This window comes from Rhinoderma darwinii, chromosome 7, assembly GCF_050947455.1.
Source record: "Rhinoderma darwinii isolate aRhiDar2 chromosome 7, aRhiDar2.hap1, whole genome shotgun sequence".
Taxonomy (NCBI): domain Eukaryota; kingdom Metazoa; phylum Chordata; class Amphibia; order Anura; family Rhinodermatidae; genus Rhinoderma; species Rhinoderma darwinii.
Window position 1 is genome coordinate 84,621,318 of NC_134693.1, and position 17,305 is coordinate 84,638,622.

At 39.7% G+C, this 17,305-nt stretch overlaps 1 protein-coding gene across 1 annotated transcript in view; it reads left to right on the forward strand.

Annotated features, from left to right (window-relative positions):
• GRIN2B (glutamate ionotropic receptor NMDA type subunit 2B) overlaps nt 1-17,305 on the forward strand; it is a 1,262,499-nt gene that overhangs the window by 1,110,412 nt on the left and 134,782 nt on the right. The window contains exons 6-9 of the mRNA XM_075833626.1: nt 129-337; nt 12,575-12,746; nt 15,012-15,165; nt 15,349-15,474. Coding sequence (XP_075689741.1) covers nt 129-337; nt 12,575-12,746; nt 15,012-15,165; nt 15,349-15,474 — 661 coding nt within the window. The remainder of the gene's footprint in view (nt 1-128; nt 338-12,574; nt 12,747-15,011; nt 15,166-15,348; nt 15,475-17,305) is intronic.

Sequence of the window (17,305 nt, forward strand, 5' to 3'; positions counted from 1 at the left end):
GGAAGCCAACATCCTTAGTCACACATTTCCCCTATAAATTTCTGTTAATTATTTGAAAACATTATAATTCTGATCTCATAGATTATTACCTTATATTTTAATTATCTCTTTTTTTTTTTATTTTTTAGGTTGGTAAATACAAGGACCGAAGTTTACAAATGAAGTATTACGTGTGGCCAGTGTTTGAATTGTATCCAAACTCAGAGGAACATAAAGATGAACATCTGAGCATTGTTACATTGGAGGAAGCTCCTTTTGTTATTGTAGAAGATGTTGACCCATTGAGTGGCACCTGCATGAGGAATACAGTTCCCTGCCGCAAGCAGATACGCATTGAGTATGTAGGGAATGCTTTCTTCATTGTTTAACTACTGGTACTCTATGAATCGTGCTTCACTGTGCTATGTTTAGATGTCCTATAACTTCTCAGCGCACCATAGGTGTGAGTAGTGAAATAAGTCTGACTTTTCTCTGCAATGTAAAAGTTAAACCCACTTAACATAAAACATAAGCACAGAGTTTATTTAAAAATAAAATAAAAAACAAAACATCTGTCTAACATTGTAACTGATAGATTGTAGTTGTGGTAGACGTAAGCTTAGAAAGCACAGACTGTGAAACTAGCCTGCGAAGTAGGTACACTAAAAAAACTAGCCTCTGTCCCATTCGGAGAATGATATTACAAATTACTATTTATTTGATAAAGCCTAAGTAAGCTGGAGTTCCAGAACAAGTAAGAACATGACAAAAAGTCAATAATATTTTAAAAGAATATATATCCGTTTCCTGCCAGGATCGGCTGTAAATATCATCTCAATAAGATATCTGATGATGATAATAATAATTATGTGTAGCCATAGGCACACAGGTATTGGTGTCAGTGCAGCCGCTGAATATTTATAGATAGATTTTTAATATTTTAATGAATGAAAAAGTGCACTTCACTGGCCATCATGATGAATTTACATATTGATTCACCAGGTTCGAAATTTGTTCTTGGCAAATTTAACCAGATAATAGTTTAATGAATTCTCCCATTGTATTGTATTACTTGTCAAATCTGCAAATAGGAAAATCAAAAGAATCGCGCAAAATAGTTAATGTGTAATAATGATTAATAGATTATGTATGTTAAATGCAACATTATTCTTCAAGCTAACTACAGATATTCTGTCAATGAATACTATTAGTGTTAGTGCTTTTCTATGATGATTTTGTTCATGACTAACAAAATTAGTTTTGACAATTAAAACAAAACAAAAAAATCACTGCAAGTAGAGGAAACTGATGTAGTTGAATGATCACTATGATATCCAGGTATTAGCTTAAAACACGCTGATTCCAAATCTGTAATTTTTATCTTTCTACTCACTTCCCTCCTCCGCTGTAAGGGTCCTATTAAATGGTCCGACGTGGGCCGTGTTAACGAGCTCCAATCAACGAAACAGCTATTTGATCGGCGCTCGTTTGCACCTTTCACAAGGAGCTATGTATGGAGATGGGCACTCGTTACTACAAAACTATCATGTCGGCAGCACATCTCCCTGTTTACACAGGGAGATGTGCTGCCGATAACGATAATATTTTAGGCTGCAGAAACTATACGATCAGCTAATGAACGAGCGTTTGCTTGTTCATTGGCTGATCGTTGCCCTGTTTACACATGTCAACGATCGGGAATTGTTTCCCCGATCATTGTAATAGGGCCTTTACCCTGCAAATGGTCCATGTGCTTCATGCTGTTGCATAGAGAGGACTCCTAAGCTCAGCGATATAATGGAGGAGACTCCTAGGACTCGACATCATCATGATGCAATTCAGTTTGTAAACAGAGACACCACAACAACTTAAGCTTCGTTCACAACTGCGCTAGGGCTCTGTTCCGATGTTTTGACGGAGCTTTCCATCGGAACGGATCCCTGACAGACACTAACGAAAGCCATATGTTTCCGTCACCATTGATTTCAATAGTGACGGATCCAGTTCCAATGGTTTTCGTTTGTCTCCATTGTGCAAGGGTTCCATCGTTTTGACGGGATCAATAGCATAGTTGACTACGGTCAGTCTGTCAGGGCTCCGTTCCGACGGAAAGCCCCAATAGAACGTCGGAACGAAGCCCTAGCGCAGATGTAAATGAAGCCTTAACTGCAGTACGAACCTTTCTGCTATTGTTTTTATCATATACATACACGAAACAAAGACCTAACCTGTGAAAGGATGTGGTAAAAAGTCTGCCTATACTGTACGTTGGGAAAAGGCACTGTATAAAACGAGCTCCGGGACAATTTTATATCTATGTACTCTACTTACATTCAGCCACTTTTTTTTGGTAATGGCATGCATTTTCAATGACATATACAGTATATCATTCATGCACTTCTATGGTCACAGTAGAATAATCAAATTAGTACGTGGTACATACATTAAAATATTAAAAGTACTGTTTTGTAAGGAAGAACAGATTGCTGCCGGTGATCATATTTTCTCAGTTTGCTCCTGTGGTCCATATAAAACTGAAAGGAAAGACACCGACCATTTAACCCCTTTCCGCTCCTGGACATACTATTAGGTCATGGTAACTGTATAGTTCGCGCTCCATGACCTTATAGTACGCCCTGCATTAAACACAGTGGCACTCGCACCCTGCACGTTCATGAGCTGTGATAGCTGCTGTTTCCGACAGCAGGCTATCACTGCTCAATGTGCCGGGACAAGTCACGATGGTCCCGCCTCGGCGATAGCCGCTATTGGCTAGATAGTGAGTAACTGACCAATAGCGGTGATCGGTCTCTTCACTTCCTCTATCTGACATCAAATCCTGCTGTAACCCCCCTGAACGTCTCTGTTAGAGTTAGCGAGGTGTTCAGAGCGGTTGTGAGCGGAGAGAGAGAAGATAAAAGAAATGGAAAAAAGTGAAAATAAAGTTGCTTCCCACCTCCACTACCCCCTCCTGTTCCCCCCACATTTTTGGTCAGAGATCTCCTATTAGTAACCACTTCTCAGTCTTCAGGACCACATTTATTGGTCCCTGAGGATTATTTTTTCCTTTTTTTTCTATATAAAATATATAAAACAAAAAAATATATAAAAATTAAAATAAAAAAAAGTTAGTTTAGCCAATTTTGATTATTTAACTGGTTAGTTTAGTATTAAGGTTAGTTCGTGTCAGTAAACCATAAAAAATCTCAGTTATGTATAGTGTCAGGGAACTTAGCGTCAGGAATCCGTCACCATAGTTAGGTTTAGCGTCAGGCACCCGTCACCGTAGTTATGTTTAGCGTCAGGGAAGTTTGGAATAATCTAGTTAGGATTGGTGTCAGGGAAGCACAGAATAATCGAGATAGTTTTAGTGTCATGGAATCGTCGCCGTAGTTAGGTTTAGCGTTAGGAAAGTTAGTGTTAGGAACTCTCGCCCTAGTTAGTTTTAGTGTCAGGGAAGACCACTTGTACTCTAAAAACAAAAAAAAACATAAAAACACGCTTTTGTGCTAGTTTAGGTAGCAGCCTATTGCTCCCAGTTAGGGATATATTTTTTTTTTTTGCTGTATAAACAGTTTGTACGTGTCTAAGCACAATAAGCATATCCCAACGGACATTTACTGCCAAAGAGGCGTATTAATTTCTTGCCTTCGACACAGACTCGTCGGATGGTGAGACTTTATTTGTCGACCTCCTCATCCAGTGATGAAGAGGAGGGACCCCCTAGGAGACGCCCCAGGACCATCACCACAGTTGAAATCCCGGAGAGAAGTGACCCCGCAACAATTGATACCCCCGAGCAAAGTGACCCCATTTGGATGCCCACACCAGACAATTATGAACCCCAAATCCCTGAGTACACAGGCAGCCCAGCGATCAAATTTAGCACGGCAGGGCTCAGTGAGATATAATTTTTCAAGTTCTTTTTCACTGATGTGTTTATAGAGCTTATGGTGTCCCAGACAAATTTATATGCTCAACAGTATATAACCAAGAACCCCATATAATTTTATGCCCAAACCAACAGGTGGACTTCTGTGGACGCAGCAGAGTTGGGCAAGTTCTGGGTTCTGCTCTTGAACATGGGGCTTCTGAAAAAGTCATCCATTAGGATCTACTGAAACACAGACATCTTATACCACACCCCGATGTACTGCATGGCCATGTCCAGGATGCGTTATGAGGCAATACTTTGCTTCCTACATTATACTGATAATGAGCAGTGCTCACCCCGAGATGACCTGAGTTTTGACAGTTTATATAAACTGAGACTCCTATTAGACAATTTCAGTGCTCGGTTTGCCCAAGCATACACCCCCGAGAAGTGTATTTCTGTTAAGGAGTCCCTGGTAGATTTTAAAGGGAGGCTTCAATTCCATCAGTACCTACCAAGGTAAGAGGGCAAGGTATTGCATGAATATGTATAAGCTGTGCGCGAGTGCATCAGGGTATACTTACAAATTTAGGATATATGAAGGGAAGGACACTAGTATTCAGCCTCCAGAATGCCGCCCTTACTGGGAGTTAACGCCAAAATCGTTTGGGATTTGGTGCACCCACTGCTGGACCAGGGTTACACCCTCTGCCTGGATAAATTTTATACCAGCATTCCACTCTTCAAGTGCTTCGTTCCAGAAGTACTGTGGCATGCGGCACTGCTAGAAAAAAATCTGAGAGGCCTCCCTAAGACACTGCTTGGGCAAACACTCAGAAGGGGTGAGAGCAGGGCACATACTAGCAGCAACATATTGTGTGTCAAGTACAAGGACAAGAGAGATGTCCTTGTATTGACAACAATACATGGCCACACTAGTGCCCATGTACCAGGACGAGTTACCAGTACAGAGACCCCCAAACCAGACTGCATCCTGGACTACAATAGGTACATGGGAGGAATGAACTTGTCAGATCAAGTCCTGAAGCTCTACAGGGCCATGCGGAAATCGAGGATGTGATATAAGAAGCTGGCTGTGCACATCATACAGATGGCATTGTACAATGTGTACGTGCTACATCGATGTGCAGGCCAGAGGGGAACTTTCCTGTAATTTCAAGAGGTGGTTATCAAGAACCTCATTTTTAGGGACCAGGAAGGGGGGCACCCAGTACTTTTGAAAGCGGGGCCACATGCATCGTACCAGGCCAACACTTTCCAGGAGAAGTTCCCCAAACTGTTGGGAAGGGAAATAGTCAAAAGAGGTGCAGAGTCTGCTATAAGAGGTGGATAAGGAAGGATACAACACATCAATGTGACACGTGTCTCGAAAAACCAGGGTTCTGTACAAAAGACTGTTTTAAAATTCACCATACATCCTTTGGTTTTTAATTTACCCTGATGCACTCTGCACAGATTATCCCACTCATCTTTCCCTTCTGAGCCCTGCCATGTGCCCAGGCAGCAGATAACAGCCACATGTAGGGTATTGCCGTACCCAGGAGAACCCACATTACAATTTATAGGGTGTATGTCTATAATGGTGCATGCTGGGCACAATATATTGGACACTAAAATGGCATACATATATAGAAGATTGCAAATCTCACACTGCACCATCTGCTGCGCATTACTTTTTAGACAATACCTGTGGGGTCAAAATGCTCACTACACCTCTAGATGAATTCCTTGAGGGGTGTAGTTTCCAAAATGGGGTCACTTCTGGTGGGTTTCCATTGCCTTGATTCCTCTGGGGCTCTGCAAATGCGGCATGGCACCCAAAAACCAATCTATCAAAATCTGGACTCCAAAGGAACACATAGCGCTCCTTTCCTTCTGAGCCCTCCCATGGGCCCAAACACCAATTTATCACCACAAATGGGGTGTTACCGCACTCAAGACAAATTGGGCAACAAAATGAGGTATTTTATTCCTTGTGAAAATAAGAAATTTTGAGCCAAAACTACATATTATTGGAAAAAAAATTTTTAAAATTCACAGCCCAATTCAAATAAGGTCTGTGAAAAAACTGTGGGGTCTAAATCGTCACAACACCCATAAATGAATTCCTTGAGGGGTTTCCTTTCCAAAATGAGGTCACTTCTGGTGGGTTTCCATTGCTTTGATACCTCTGGGGCTCTGCAAATGTGACATGGCACCCGAAAACCAATCCAGCAAAATCTGGACTCCAAAGAACAAATAGCGCTACTTTCCTTCTGAGCCCTCGCATGGGCCCAAACGGCAGTTTATCACCACAAATGGGGTATTGCCGCACTCAGGACAAATTGGGCAACAAAATGGGGTATTTTATTCCTTGTAAAAATAAGACATTTTAAGCAAAAACTACATATTATTGGAAAATATCTCATTTTTTTTAATTCACAGACCAATTCAAATAAATTCTGTAGGACCCCTAGATAATGGTAATGGGGAGTTGATCACAGGGGATCAAGAGAAGGCAGAGTTACTAAATGGGTTCTTTAGCTCTGTATATACAACAGAAGAAAGAGCAGCTGATGTAGCCGGTGCCAGTGCTGTTAATATATCAGTTGATATACTGAATTGGATGAATGTAGAGATGGTCCAAGCTAAATTAAATAAAATAAATGTGCACAAGGCTCCGGGACCAGATGGGTTACACCCTAGAATTCTTAAAGAGCTTAGTTCAGTTATTTCTGTCCCCCTTTTCATAATATTCAGAGAATCTCTAGTGACTGGTATAGTGCCAAGGGACTGGCGCAGGGCAAATGTGGTGCCTATTTTCAAAAAGGGCTCTAGGTCTTCCCCGGGTAATTATAGACCAGTAAGCTTAACATCCATCGTGGGGAAAATGTTTGAGGGGCTATTGAGGGACTATATACAGGATTATGTGACAATAAATAGCATTATAAGTGACAGCCAGCACGGTTTTACTAAGGACAGAAGTTGTCAAACTAACCTAATCTGTTTTTATGAAGAGGTGAGCAGAAGTCTAGACAGAGGGGCCGCTGTGGATTTAGTGTTTTTGGACTTTGCAAAGGCATTTGACACTGTCCCCCATAGACGCCTAATGGGTAAATTAAGGACTATAGGTTTAGAAAATATAGTTTGTAATTGGATTGAGAATTGGCTCAAGGACCGTATCCAGAGAGTTGTGGTCAATGATTCCTTCTCTGAATGGTCACCGGTTATAAGTGGTGTACCCCAGGGTTCAGTGCTGGGACCACTATTATTCAACTTATTTATTAATGATATAGAGGAAGGGATTAATAGCACTATTTCTATTTTTGCAGATGACACCAAGCTATGTAATATAGTTCAGACTATGGAAGATGTTCATGAATTACAGGCAGATTTAAACAAACTAAGTGTTTGGGCGTCCACTTGGCAAATGAAGTTTAATGTAGATAAATGTAAAGTTATGCATCTGGGTACCAACAACCTGCATGCATTATATGTCCTAGGGGGCGCTACACTGGCGGATTCACTTGTTGAGAAGGATCTGGGTGTACTTGTAAATCATAAACTCAATAACAGCATGCAGTGTCAATCAGCTGCTTCAAAGGCCAGCAGGATATTGTCGTGTATTAAAAGAGGCATGGACTCGCGGGACAGGGATGTAATAATGCCACTTTACAAAGCATTAGTGAGGCCTCATCTAGAATATGCAGTTCAGTTCTGGGCTCCAGTTCATAGAAAGGATGCCCTGGAGTTGGAAAAAATACAAAGAAGAGCAACGAAGCTAATAAGGGGCATGGAGAATTTAAGTTATGAGGAAAGATTGAAAAGAATTAAACCTATTTAGCCTTGAAAAAAGACGACTAAGGGGGGACATGATTAACTTATATAAATATATTAATGGCACATACAAAAAATATGGTGATATCCTGTTCCTTGTAAAACCCGCTCAAAAAACAAGGGGGCACTCCCTCCGTCTGGAGAAAAAAAGGTTCAAGCTGCAGAGGCGACAAGGCTTCTTTACAGTAAGAACGGTGAATTTATGGAATAGCCTACCGCAGGAGCTGGTCACAGCAGGGACAGTAGATGGCTTTAAAAAAGGGTTAGATAATTTCCTAGAACAAAAAAATATTAGCTCCTATGTGTAGAAATGTTTCCTTCCCTTTTCCCTTCCCTTGGTTGAACTTGATGGACATGTGTCTTTTTTCAGCCGTACTAACTATGTAACTATGTAACTATGTAACTATGTAACAACTGTGGGGTCTAAATGGTCACAACACCCATAAATGAATTCCTTGAGGGGTATAGTTTTCAAAATGGGGTCACTTTTGGGGGATTTCTACTGTTTTGGCACCACAAGACCTCTTTAAACCCGACATGGTGCCTAAAATATATTCTAATAAAAAAAGAGGCCACAAAATGCACTAGGTGCTTCTTTGTTTCTGAGGCTTGTGTTTTAGTCTACTTGTACACTAGGGCCACATCTGGGGTATTTCTAAAAACTGCAGATTCTGGGCAATACATATTTGATAGTGTTTTTCTGGTACAACCTTCTGTGTTACAGAAAAAAAAATGGCTTAAAATTTAATTTCTGCAAGAAAAATTTAATTTGCAAATTTCACCTCCCTTTGCTTTAATTCCTGTGAAACGCCTAATATAGAAACTTTCTATGTGCTGTTTTGAAAACTTTGAGGGGTCTAGTTTTTAAATTGGGGTGCTTTATGGGGGTTTCTAATACAAAGGCCCCTCAAAGCCACTTCAGAACTGAACTGGTACCTAAAAAAAAGGCTTTTGAAATGTTCTTGAAAATATGAGAAATTGTTGCTTACGTTCTAAGCCTTGTAACGTCCTAGAAAAATAAAAGAATGTTCAAAAAATTATGTCAACATAAAGTAGACATATGGGAAATGTTAATTAGTAACTATTTTGTGTGGTATAACCACCTGACTTACAAGCAGTTGCATTAAAATTAAAAATATGCTAATTTTTCAAAATGTTTTTCGAAATTGTGCTATTTTTCACAAATAAACACTCAGTGTATCGACCAAATTTTACCACTAACATAAAGCCCAATGTGTCATGAGAAAACAATCTCAGAATCGCTTGAATAGGTAAAAGCATCCTGAAGTTATTACCACATAAAGTGAAATATGTGAGATTTGAAAAATGGGCTCTGAGCCTTAAGGCCCTAACTAGGCTGCATCCTTAAGGGGTTAAAGAGCAATTTATTTTCTGTAGTACTATATAAAAATATGTATTGAAAACTTCTTCTTTTTGATCTTAACTCCACATATGTAGATGTCTGTATATAGAAATCTTCTTTGAGAACCTAAGGTAAATCCAAAATATTAGAGTTTACAACTAAAATATCACAGTCACTGACTAAGGGAGTGTTCACACATAAAATTTTTGATGCATTTTCCTGTAATTTTATATATAAAAAAAAAAAAGCAAAATAAGCTGCAAAATACAGCGAAAACGCATTAAAACTCCAAATGTGGGATACCCTATCAATGGGGCAGATCTGTCAATGTATTTATGCCAATGTTCTGGCATAAATACATTGAAAAATATGACACTAGGGCCTAAATCCATCTTCATGAAGCCCATGTACAACCTTTAGTTGGGACCTTAAAGTGGTACCAATCATTTATCAATATTTTTAACCTGACGTTGTTTTTATCCTGGCTACATGTGCCATGTTGGTGAATATAGTGCATGCTGTACAGGGGAGAGATACTGGCACGCTGCTAGTACATTGTGCCAGAAATAATTCTCTCTCCCAATGTCCTTTAATATGGCCATAGTTTTTTTTGAGTTGTTACAAAATGTAAAGCTAAAAAACACATATATGGACATTTCATTCCAATGTTCATTTCATGCTTTTATCTCTGAATGGCTAATGTGCCCATACTGGCTTGTGATGGTATTTTGTCAAAAGTCTTACATTTTTCAAGTCTTTGATGGATCGCTGCTTTAAAGAGAACCTATCACTTGCCCATACATGTGCAGATGAGTGCAGCATGTAATAGGCAGTGTTTCACAAACTCTATCTCACTTGAAATTATTTTTCTAACTTACTCCGTTATTTACATATCGGTGCCGTTATATTGGGTGCCCGATATGTAAATAACCCCTGAACTGTCAATGGGGCGTGTAAATGGCAAGGGGCTACGGATGGTGTCACAGCTGCTTGTGCTGTGTGATCTCTCTTGCGAGATCACACAGTCTTTTCTTCACTATCTGACAAGAGATGGACACGAAAGGTTCTCTTTAAAGAGGCTCTGTCACCAGATTTTGCAGCCCCTATCTGCTATTGCAGCAGATAGGCGCTGCAATGTAGATTACAGTAACGTTTTTATTTTAAAAAAACAAGCATTTTTGGCCAAGTTATGACCATTTTTGTAGTTATGCAAATGAAGCTTGCAAAAGTCCAAGTGGGTGTGTTTAAAAGTAAAAGTCCAAGTGGGCGTGTATTATGTGCGTACATCGGGGCGTTTTTAATACTTTTACTAGCTGGGCGTTCTGACGAGAAGTATCATCCACTTCTCTTCAGAACGCCCAGCTTCTGGCAGTGCAGACACAGCGTGTTCTCGAGAGATCACGCTGTGTCGTCACTCACAGGTCCTGCATCGTGTCAGACGAGTGGGGACACATCGGCACCAGAGGCTACAGATGATTCTGCAGCAGCATCGGCGTTTGCAGGTAAGTAGCTACATCGACTTACCTGTTAACGCCGATGCTGCTGCAGAATCAACTGAAGCCTCTGGTGCCGATGTGTCCGACACGATGCAGGACCTGTGAGTGACGTCACAGATCTGCACTGCCAGAAGCTGGGCGTTCTGAAGAGAAGTGGATGATACTTCTCGTCAGAGCGCCCAGCTAGTAAAAGTATTAAAAACGCCCCGATGTACGCACATAATACACGCCCACTTGGACCTTTACTTTTAAACACACCCACTTGGACTTTTGCAAGCCTCATTTGCATAACTACAAAAATGGCCATAACTTGGCCAAAAATGCTCGTTTTTTAAAAATAAAAACGTTACTGTAATTTACATTGCAGCGCCTATCTGCTGCAATAGCAGATAGGGGCTGCAAAATCTGGTGACAGAGCCTCTTTAAATAGCTGCTAATGTAGATGGGAATGCTTCACTTTGTGATATCCTCAGAGACTATCAGAGCTCCAATCTGTGTTCCTTTTACTATAAGAAACAAATCTGAACTTTGCACCATCTTTTCACTGTGACTATATAAGAGAGACTGCTCTCTGTGTTCTGAACACTGGAGAAATCAGGCTGACAGTTACAGACATGCCCTATGTAATGGCTGAGATGTTATCATATCAGGAGGCATATGCCAGTATGTGAAATGACAAACAACTTTATTCCAGATTCAAGGCTATCCCTTGTACAGTATTTCATCTTGGAAATATCAAAGATTAACCATAGGATCTGTAATCTTCATGTTGTCTGAGTTGGACATCAAAGATCTTTATTATTGTGTACATGTCAGCTAAAAGAAAGATCACAAGACAATGAGATGATTGATAAAGAAAAGATGGGAATAATTTGTTCAGTGCCATACATCAGGAAGGCAACATTTACACCAACAGTTGCAGTGGGATGGAAGATGTCTGAATCACCTTGTTTAGTTGAGTCAACTGTAAGTTATTACTTTCCATTCAGGGGCAACAGCTAAGAATTAATGCTAGAAGTCCAGCATGCGAGAGTGTATTTCACAGCGATTATTGAGAAATGTCCACAGTTAAAATTCCTTTTCATTTATTTTGTCATTCACTGATATCATTATATGCATATGTGTAGAAAAGAAAAGTGCCTTCTGAATTAGGTGTATTCCAGTGAACTTTGGGATTGAGTGACTTGATTTGATTATTGTCACTCCCATCCTCCACTCTGATCAGTTGTGAGTTGAGTGACACTGACCTTGAAATCATTTGCGCAATGTTATTTTGTGGAGTGTGCAGGAGGAGTCTGTAGGGTGGTACATGGAGTACCCTGCAGCTGCATACTATCGAGCCACAGGGACTTCATGTGCTGCTTTATGGTGCTCTGTGTGGTGTGTGTGAAGATGTCGGGAGAATACCTGCGTAATACAGAAGTACAGAAGGTACAATAGAAGTCTGTAGGTGCCCTATTACAGCTCAGTACAACTTGGAGGTCGTACACAGCCATAATAAGGCCATGTGCATGAAGCTTAAGTCAAATGAAGTTGAACCTCAATGTAACTGAAGTTTAGACATAGCCATGTTAAAATGCATAGCCATCGAAACCCATACTCCTATTAATATAAAACTCAAATTTCAATATAATTTGTAAGAAAAGCGCAGTCTCTGCATTAAGATCTACTGTACATACAACATACAGCAGGAGGCCTCCTGTGCATATAGGAAAATAGCCCATTGACATAATAAATTTTACTGTCATAGGATTATAGAAACTTCTACAGACATATTGTAACATAATAAAATATTTTTTCCATAGAAGGACCAGTCTTTATGTAATTTCGATAAATGTTGCTGACTTGAAAACAATTGTCAGAGACAGAATACAGAGAGAAAATAAACTAGACTAGAATTGCTGTTTTAAGAGGTTGCTTTAAAAGAGACATTTTGCTGGAAGGCCCTAGAAAATAAAGTTGCTGTGACTCAGGGAACCTTGTCAGTCTTTCAGTCCTTTATGTTAATCTTGTTTTGACCACTAGGAACCGCACAGAAGAAGGAGGAAACTACATCAAGAGATGCTGCAAGGGGTTCTGTATTGATATCCTGAAGAAAATAGCTAAAACTGTGAAATTTACCTATGATCTTTATCTGGTCACTAATGGCAAACACGGGAAAAAAATTAATGGCACATGGAACGGAATGATTGGAGAGGTGAGATGTTAGACATACAGGCGGAATTTATTAACTTTTCTAGACCAGTTTTCTGGCGTAGAAAAGTAAAAAAAAGGCCCAGAAGTCTTACATGTGCTCACCACTTTTATTAGAAGGGGGCTTTGCTTACGTAAAGGGAATGTGACCACCGTTGCCCTAAAAATGTATTATAATAAACGCCAGAAAACTGTTGTCAATTATAGGGGAAATCTATCTGGCGTAGAAACTCTAGCTGGCCTAGATTTCACTCTGTGGTTCCCCATACCTTTCCTCCCCCCACCCGATCAGATTACTGTCTCCCCATCAGACTACTCCACCCCATCTGTCAATAAAAAAATGTATGCTCACCTCACCGCTCCTCTTCGCTTCTCCCCTCCGGGACCCTTCAGGCTCCCTCTGCATGCTGTGGCTCATACAATGTATTGACGGCGGGCAGCATCAGGATGTTGTATGTGATGCAGCGTTCTGGGCATTGAGTGTTGCTTTGCATATAAAAGCTATGATGGTACTTGGCATCAGGACCTTGTATGAGCCGCAGCATGCTGAGTGAGCCTGAGTGGAGAAGTGAAGAGAAGCGGGGAGGATAATGTTTTTTTTAATTTTATGTCTGATAGCGGGGTAATAGTTAGCACATAGCCGTGCTTTTTACACCACAATTGTGGTGCACGGCATGTGGGAAGATAGGACAGATTTATTATGAGACGCTTAATATACCGCTCAGTGTATAATTCTAAAACACCCCATCCTATGCCTTACATAAAGGTTCATGTCATATACATTACTAGAGATTGCATGACTGTTGGAGGAAGGTTATATGAATGTACAGCTTAAAGGAGAACTCTAAGCAAGACGAATATACTGTGTTAAACCTAGTAGGGGCACAAATCGTCATGCACCACCCCTTCAGGGCCTGCATTAGGCATTATTTGGTGTATACGTTTTGCCTAAAGTATTCCTTTAAGTATGTACTGTAATTCACTTGCAAAATCAATGCAAATCAATAATTTCAATAATATTTCTAGATCTTTCTACCCAATGCTTGTCTTTGTTTTGTTTCTTAACAGCAATACTTTTTTCTATTAAACCCTACTAAAGAAAAAATATAAGGCTGTTAGAATATGGGAAGTCCAAAATAAGAGTCTTGAAGGACAAAATTGTCTGCTTCCTTAAAGAGGCTCTGTCACCAGATTTTGCAACCCCTATCTGCTATTGCAGCAGATAGGCGCTGCAATGTAGATTACAGTAAAGTTTTTATTTTTTAAAAACGAGCATTTTTGGCCAAGTTATGACCATTTTTGTATTTATGCATATGAGGCTTGCAAAAGTCCAAGTGGGCGTGTATTATGCAAAAGTCCAAGTGGGCGTGTATTATGTGCGTACATCGGGGCGTTTTTACTACTTTTACTAGCTGGGCGTTCTGACGAGAAGTATCATCCACTTCTCTTCAGAACGCCCAGCTTCTGGCAGTGCAGACACAGCCGTGTTCTCGAGAGATCACGCTGTGTCGTCACTCACAGGTCCTGCATCGTGTCGGAAGAGCGAGGACACATCGGCACCAGAGGCTACAGTTGATTCTGCAGCAGCATCGGCGTTTGCCGGTAAGTAGCTACATCGACTTGGCCAAAAATGCTTGTTTTTTAAAAATAAAAACGTTACTGTAATCTACATTGCAGCGCCTATCTGCTGCAATAGCAGATAGGGGTTGCAAAATCTGGTGACAGAGCCTCTTTAAGGAAGCAGCCAAGTTTGTCCTTCAAGACTCTTATTTTGGACTTCCCATATTCTAACAGCCTTATATTTTTTCTTTAGTAGGGTTTAATAGAAAAAAGTATTGCTGTTAAGAAACAAAACAAAGACAAGCATTGGGTAGAAAGATCTAGAAATATTATTGAAATTATTGATTTGCATTGATTTTGCAAGTGAATTACAGTACATACTTAAAGGAATACAACCAAATAATAATAGCATATAGGGGTTGCAAAATCAGGTGACAGAGCCTCTTTAAGATGTTAAAAACAGACCCAAGTAAATAAAAGCTTGACTCCAGTTTATTTAATCCATAAAAAGTTCAGTTTATTATTCTTGTAAAAGTTTAGCCAAGTTGTCTTGAACATATTTTTCCTCGAGTAGGAATCCAGTCAGGCATATTTCGGCTGATAAGGTAGAATCATCTTCTCTGTACTGCATCTGTGTGTTCTGTTCATCACATTATGACTCTAATATCTGTATGATCAGAGCTAAATATATATTTTTGTTATACATTAGGTGGTAACGAAAAGAGCATATATGGCTGTTGGGTCCCTTACCATCAACGAAGAGCGCTCAGAAGTAGTGGATTTTTCAGTACCATTTATAGAGACTGGTATTAGTGTCATGGTGTCAAGAAGCAATGGAACAGTCTCTCCCTCTGCATTTCTTGGTAACTCATAAAAGAAGTATTGCTTGCAGTATTATGCTGTCCGAAATCAGTATTTTTGTTCTTCACCTCATCAATCCTCACCATCTTTATTCCTTCTATTTGTTAGTTCTTTTCCAACCCCATTCCTCTATCTACTGTTCGCTTCAATCTTCTAGTGAAAACCAGTTTCCATTTCCTCTACAGAGCCGTTTAGTGCTGACGTCTGGGTCATGATGTTTGTCATGCTCCTAATAGTTTCTGCAGTGGCGGTGTTTGTATTTGAGTACTTCAGTCCGGTGGGGTACAACAGGTGCCTTGCAGATGGTCGAGGTGAGAAGAACATTTTTTGTTAATTATTATTAGTCTACTTTTTATTAGATTTCTGTATGAATTGTGCAATTAGTCCAAAAGTAATTATCTAATGCAATATTGTTACTAAAAATCCTACAACTTGCAAACTATGACAATGTCAAATTAATTGATCAGGCTTAATCTCACACCCAGAAATTTATTACAAGTATATAGTTTAGAAGGTTTTGGAATTATGTATGAACAGAAACCGTCGACATAATTTTACTAATTTTGTACATCTTTGAGGGCTTTTTAAAAAAATAAAATAAAAAAATAGGTCAGTGTGATTAGTGTAACTTTATAAATAGTTTTTATTAAAAATTATTTTTACTTTTGGAGGCACAGCTGTTCTGTATTCTCTATACAGAACAGCTGTATCTTTCGCTTTTCACTGAATCCGTCAGTCCCGAGGACCTGACAGGTTCACTGTCGGTTCATGCAGGATCCACCTGTAAACTATCACATCTAAGTTCATAACTTAGATATGATCGATTACAGGTGGATCCTGCATGTCAGAGACACGCAGGACCCACCGACACTGAACCCGTCAGGTCCACGTGACTGACGGATTCAGTGAAAAGCGAACTATACATCTGTTCTGTATAGAGAATACAGAGCAGCTGTATCTCAAAAAGCAAAATTAATTTTTAATAAAAACTAGTTAAGAAGCTACACTAATCACAATGACTGATCTATTTATTTAAAAAAAAGTAATCAAAGGTGTACATACTGTCGCCTTTAATTTTACCAAATCAATATTTTTTGTTTAAAGTGCAGGAAATTGATAGTTTCCCAGTACATTATATGGTACTTTAAATGGTGCAAACTACAACTCCATCCACAAAAAATAGGCCCTCACACCACTTTATTGACAGAAAAATTAAAAAGTTATGGCTCTTGCAACGCGGGTTAAAAACGAAAATGAAAAAAGTCTCGGTCCTTAAGGGGTTAAGATAAGAAAAGGCTAGAGCTACAATCTTGGTCTTGTCTTAAAGCCAACCCTTAAAACAAGACCAATATTGCAGATTTTGCCATGATCTAACCTGAGCTACGTGTAATTATGCCTGATGGCCACAAAATGGCATGACTAGGCTTCACTTACAGCAATCCCAGGACTACATTAGAGCTGAATTGAAAACCAACCGGAAAGTCAAAAGGAAGGTATTTATAAAGCACTTTTCTTAATACTGACAGGCAACAAAAATACAAGAAACAGGGACAACACCAATTGAAGCCAGGGTTGGAACAAGATGATGATGTCTAACTAGATGATGGATGACAATAACAGGGAATTGTAACCATGGACGATAGGTGATGGAAACCAAACGGATGATTGTAGATGAAAACAAGCTAACATTATCTAACCTAACACACCTGTCCCAAACACTGACCCTAATGGAGTCCCTAATCTACAGACACTCTCCCTAACACAGCCCGGGAAAACTCTAGGAACTAGTGGCAATGAAAACACCACAAACCGGTCAAAAACGTAAAAACCAGGCAAGCAGAAAAGAAAATAATGAAACAGGATGAAACTAACTAACAGGACGAAACACAGTGGCAAACATGGAATAAGGAAATACCTAGGCAGAGCTGGAAAAATACAACACTAGACAGGAACACACAATCAGATTAGCACATGTCAAACACACAGAGCAAGTTACTATAACCAACGCCCTTAATCTGAAGCCAGGCATTCCTATGTAGAGACAGACCAATCTGGATGCTCTCTCTAAACGAGTAACAGGTTCACATCTACAGCTTCTACAAATGTTTGGTAAAATGGATTATCTTCATCCACCTGTTCCTT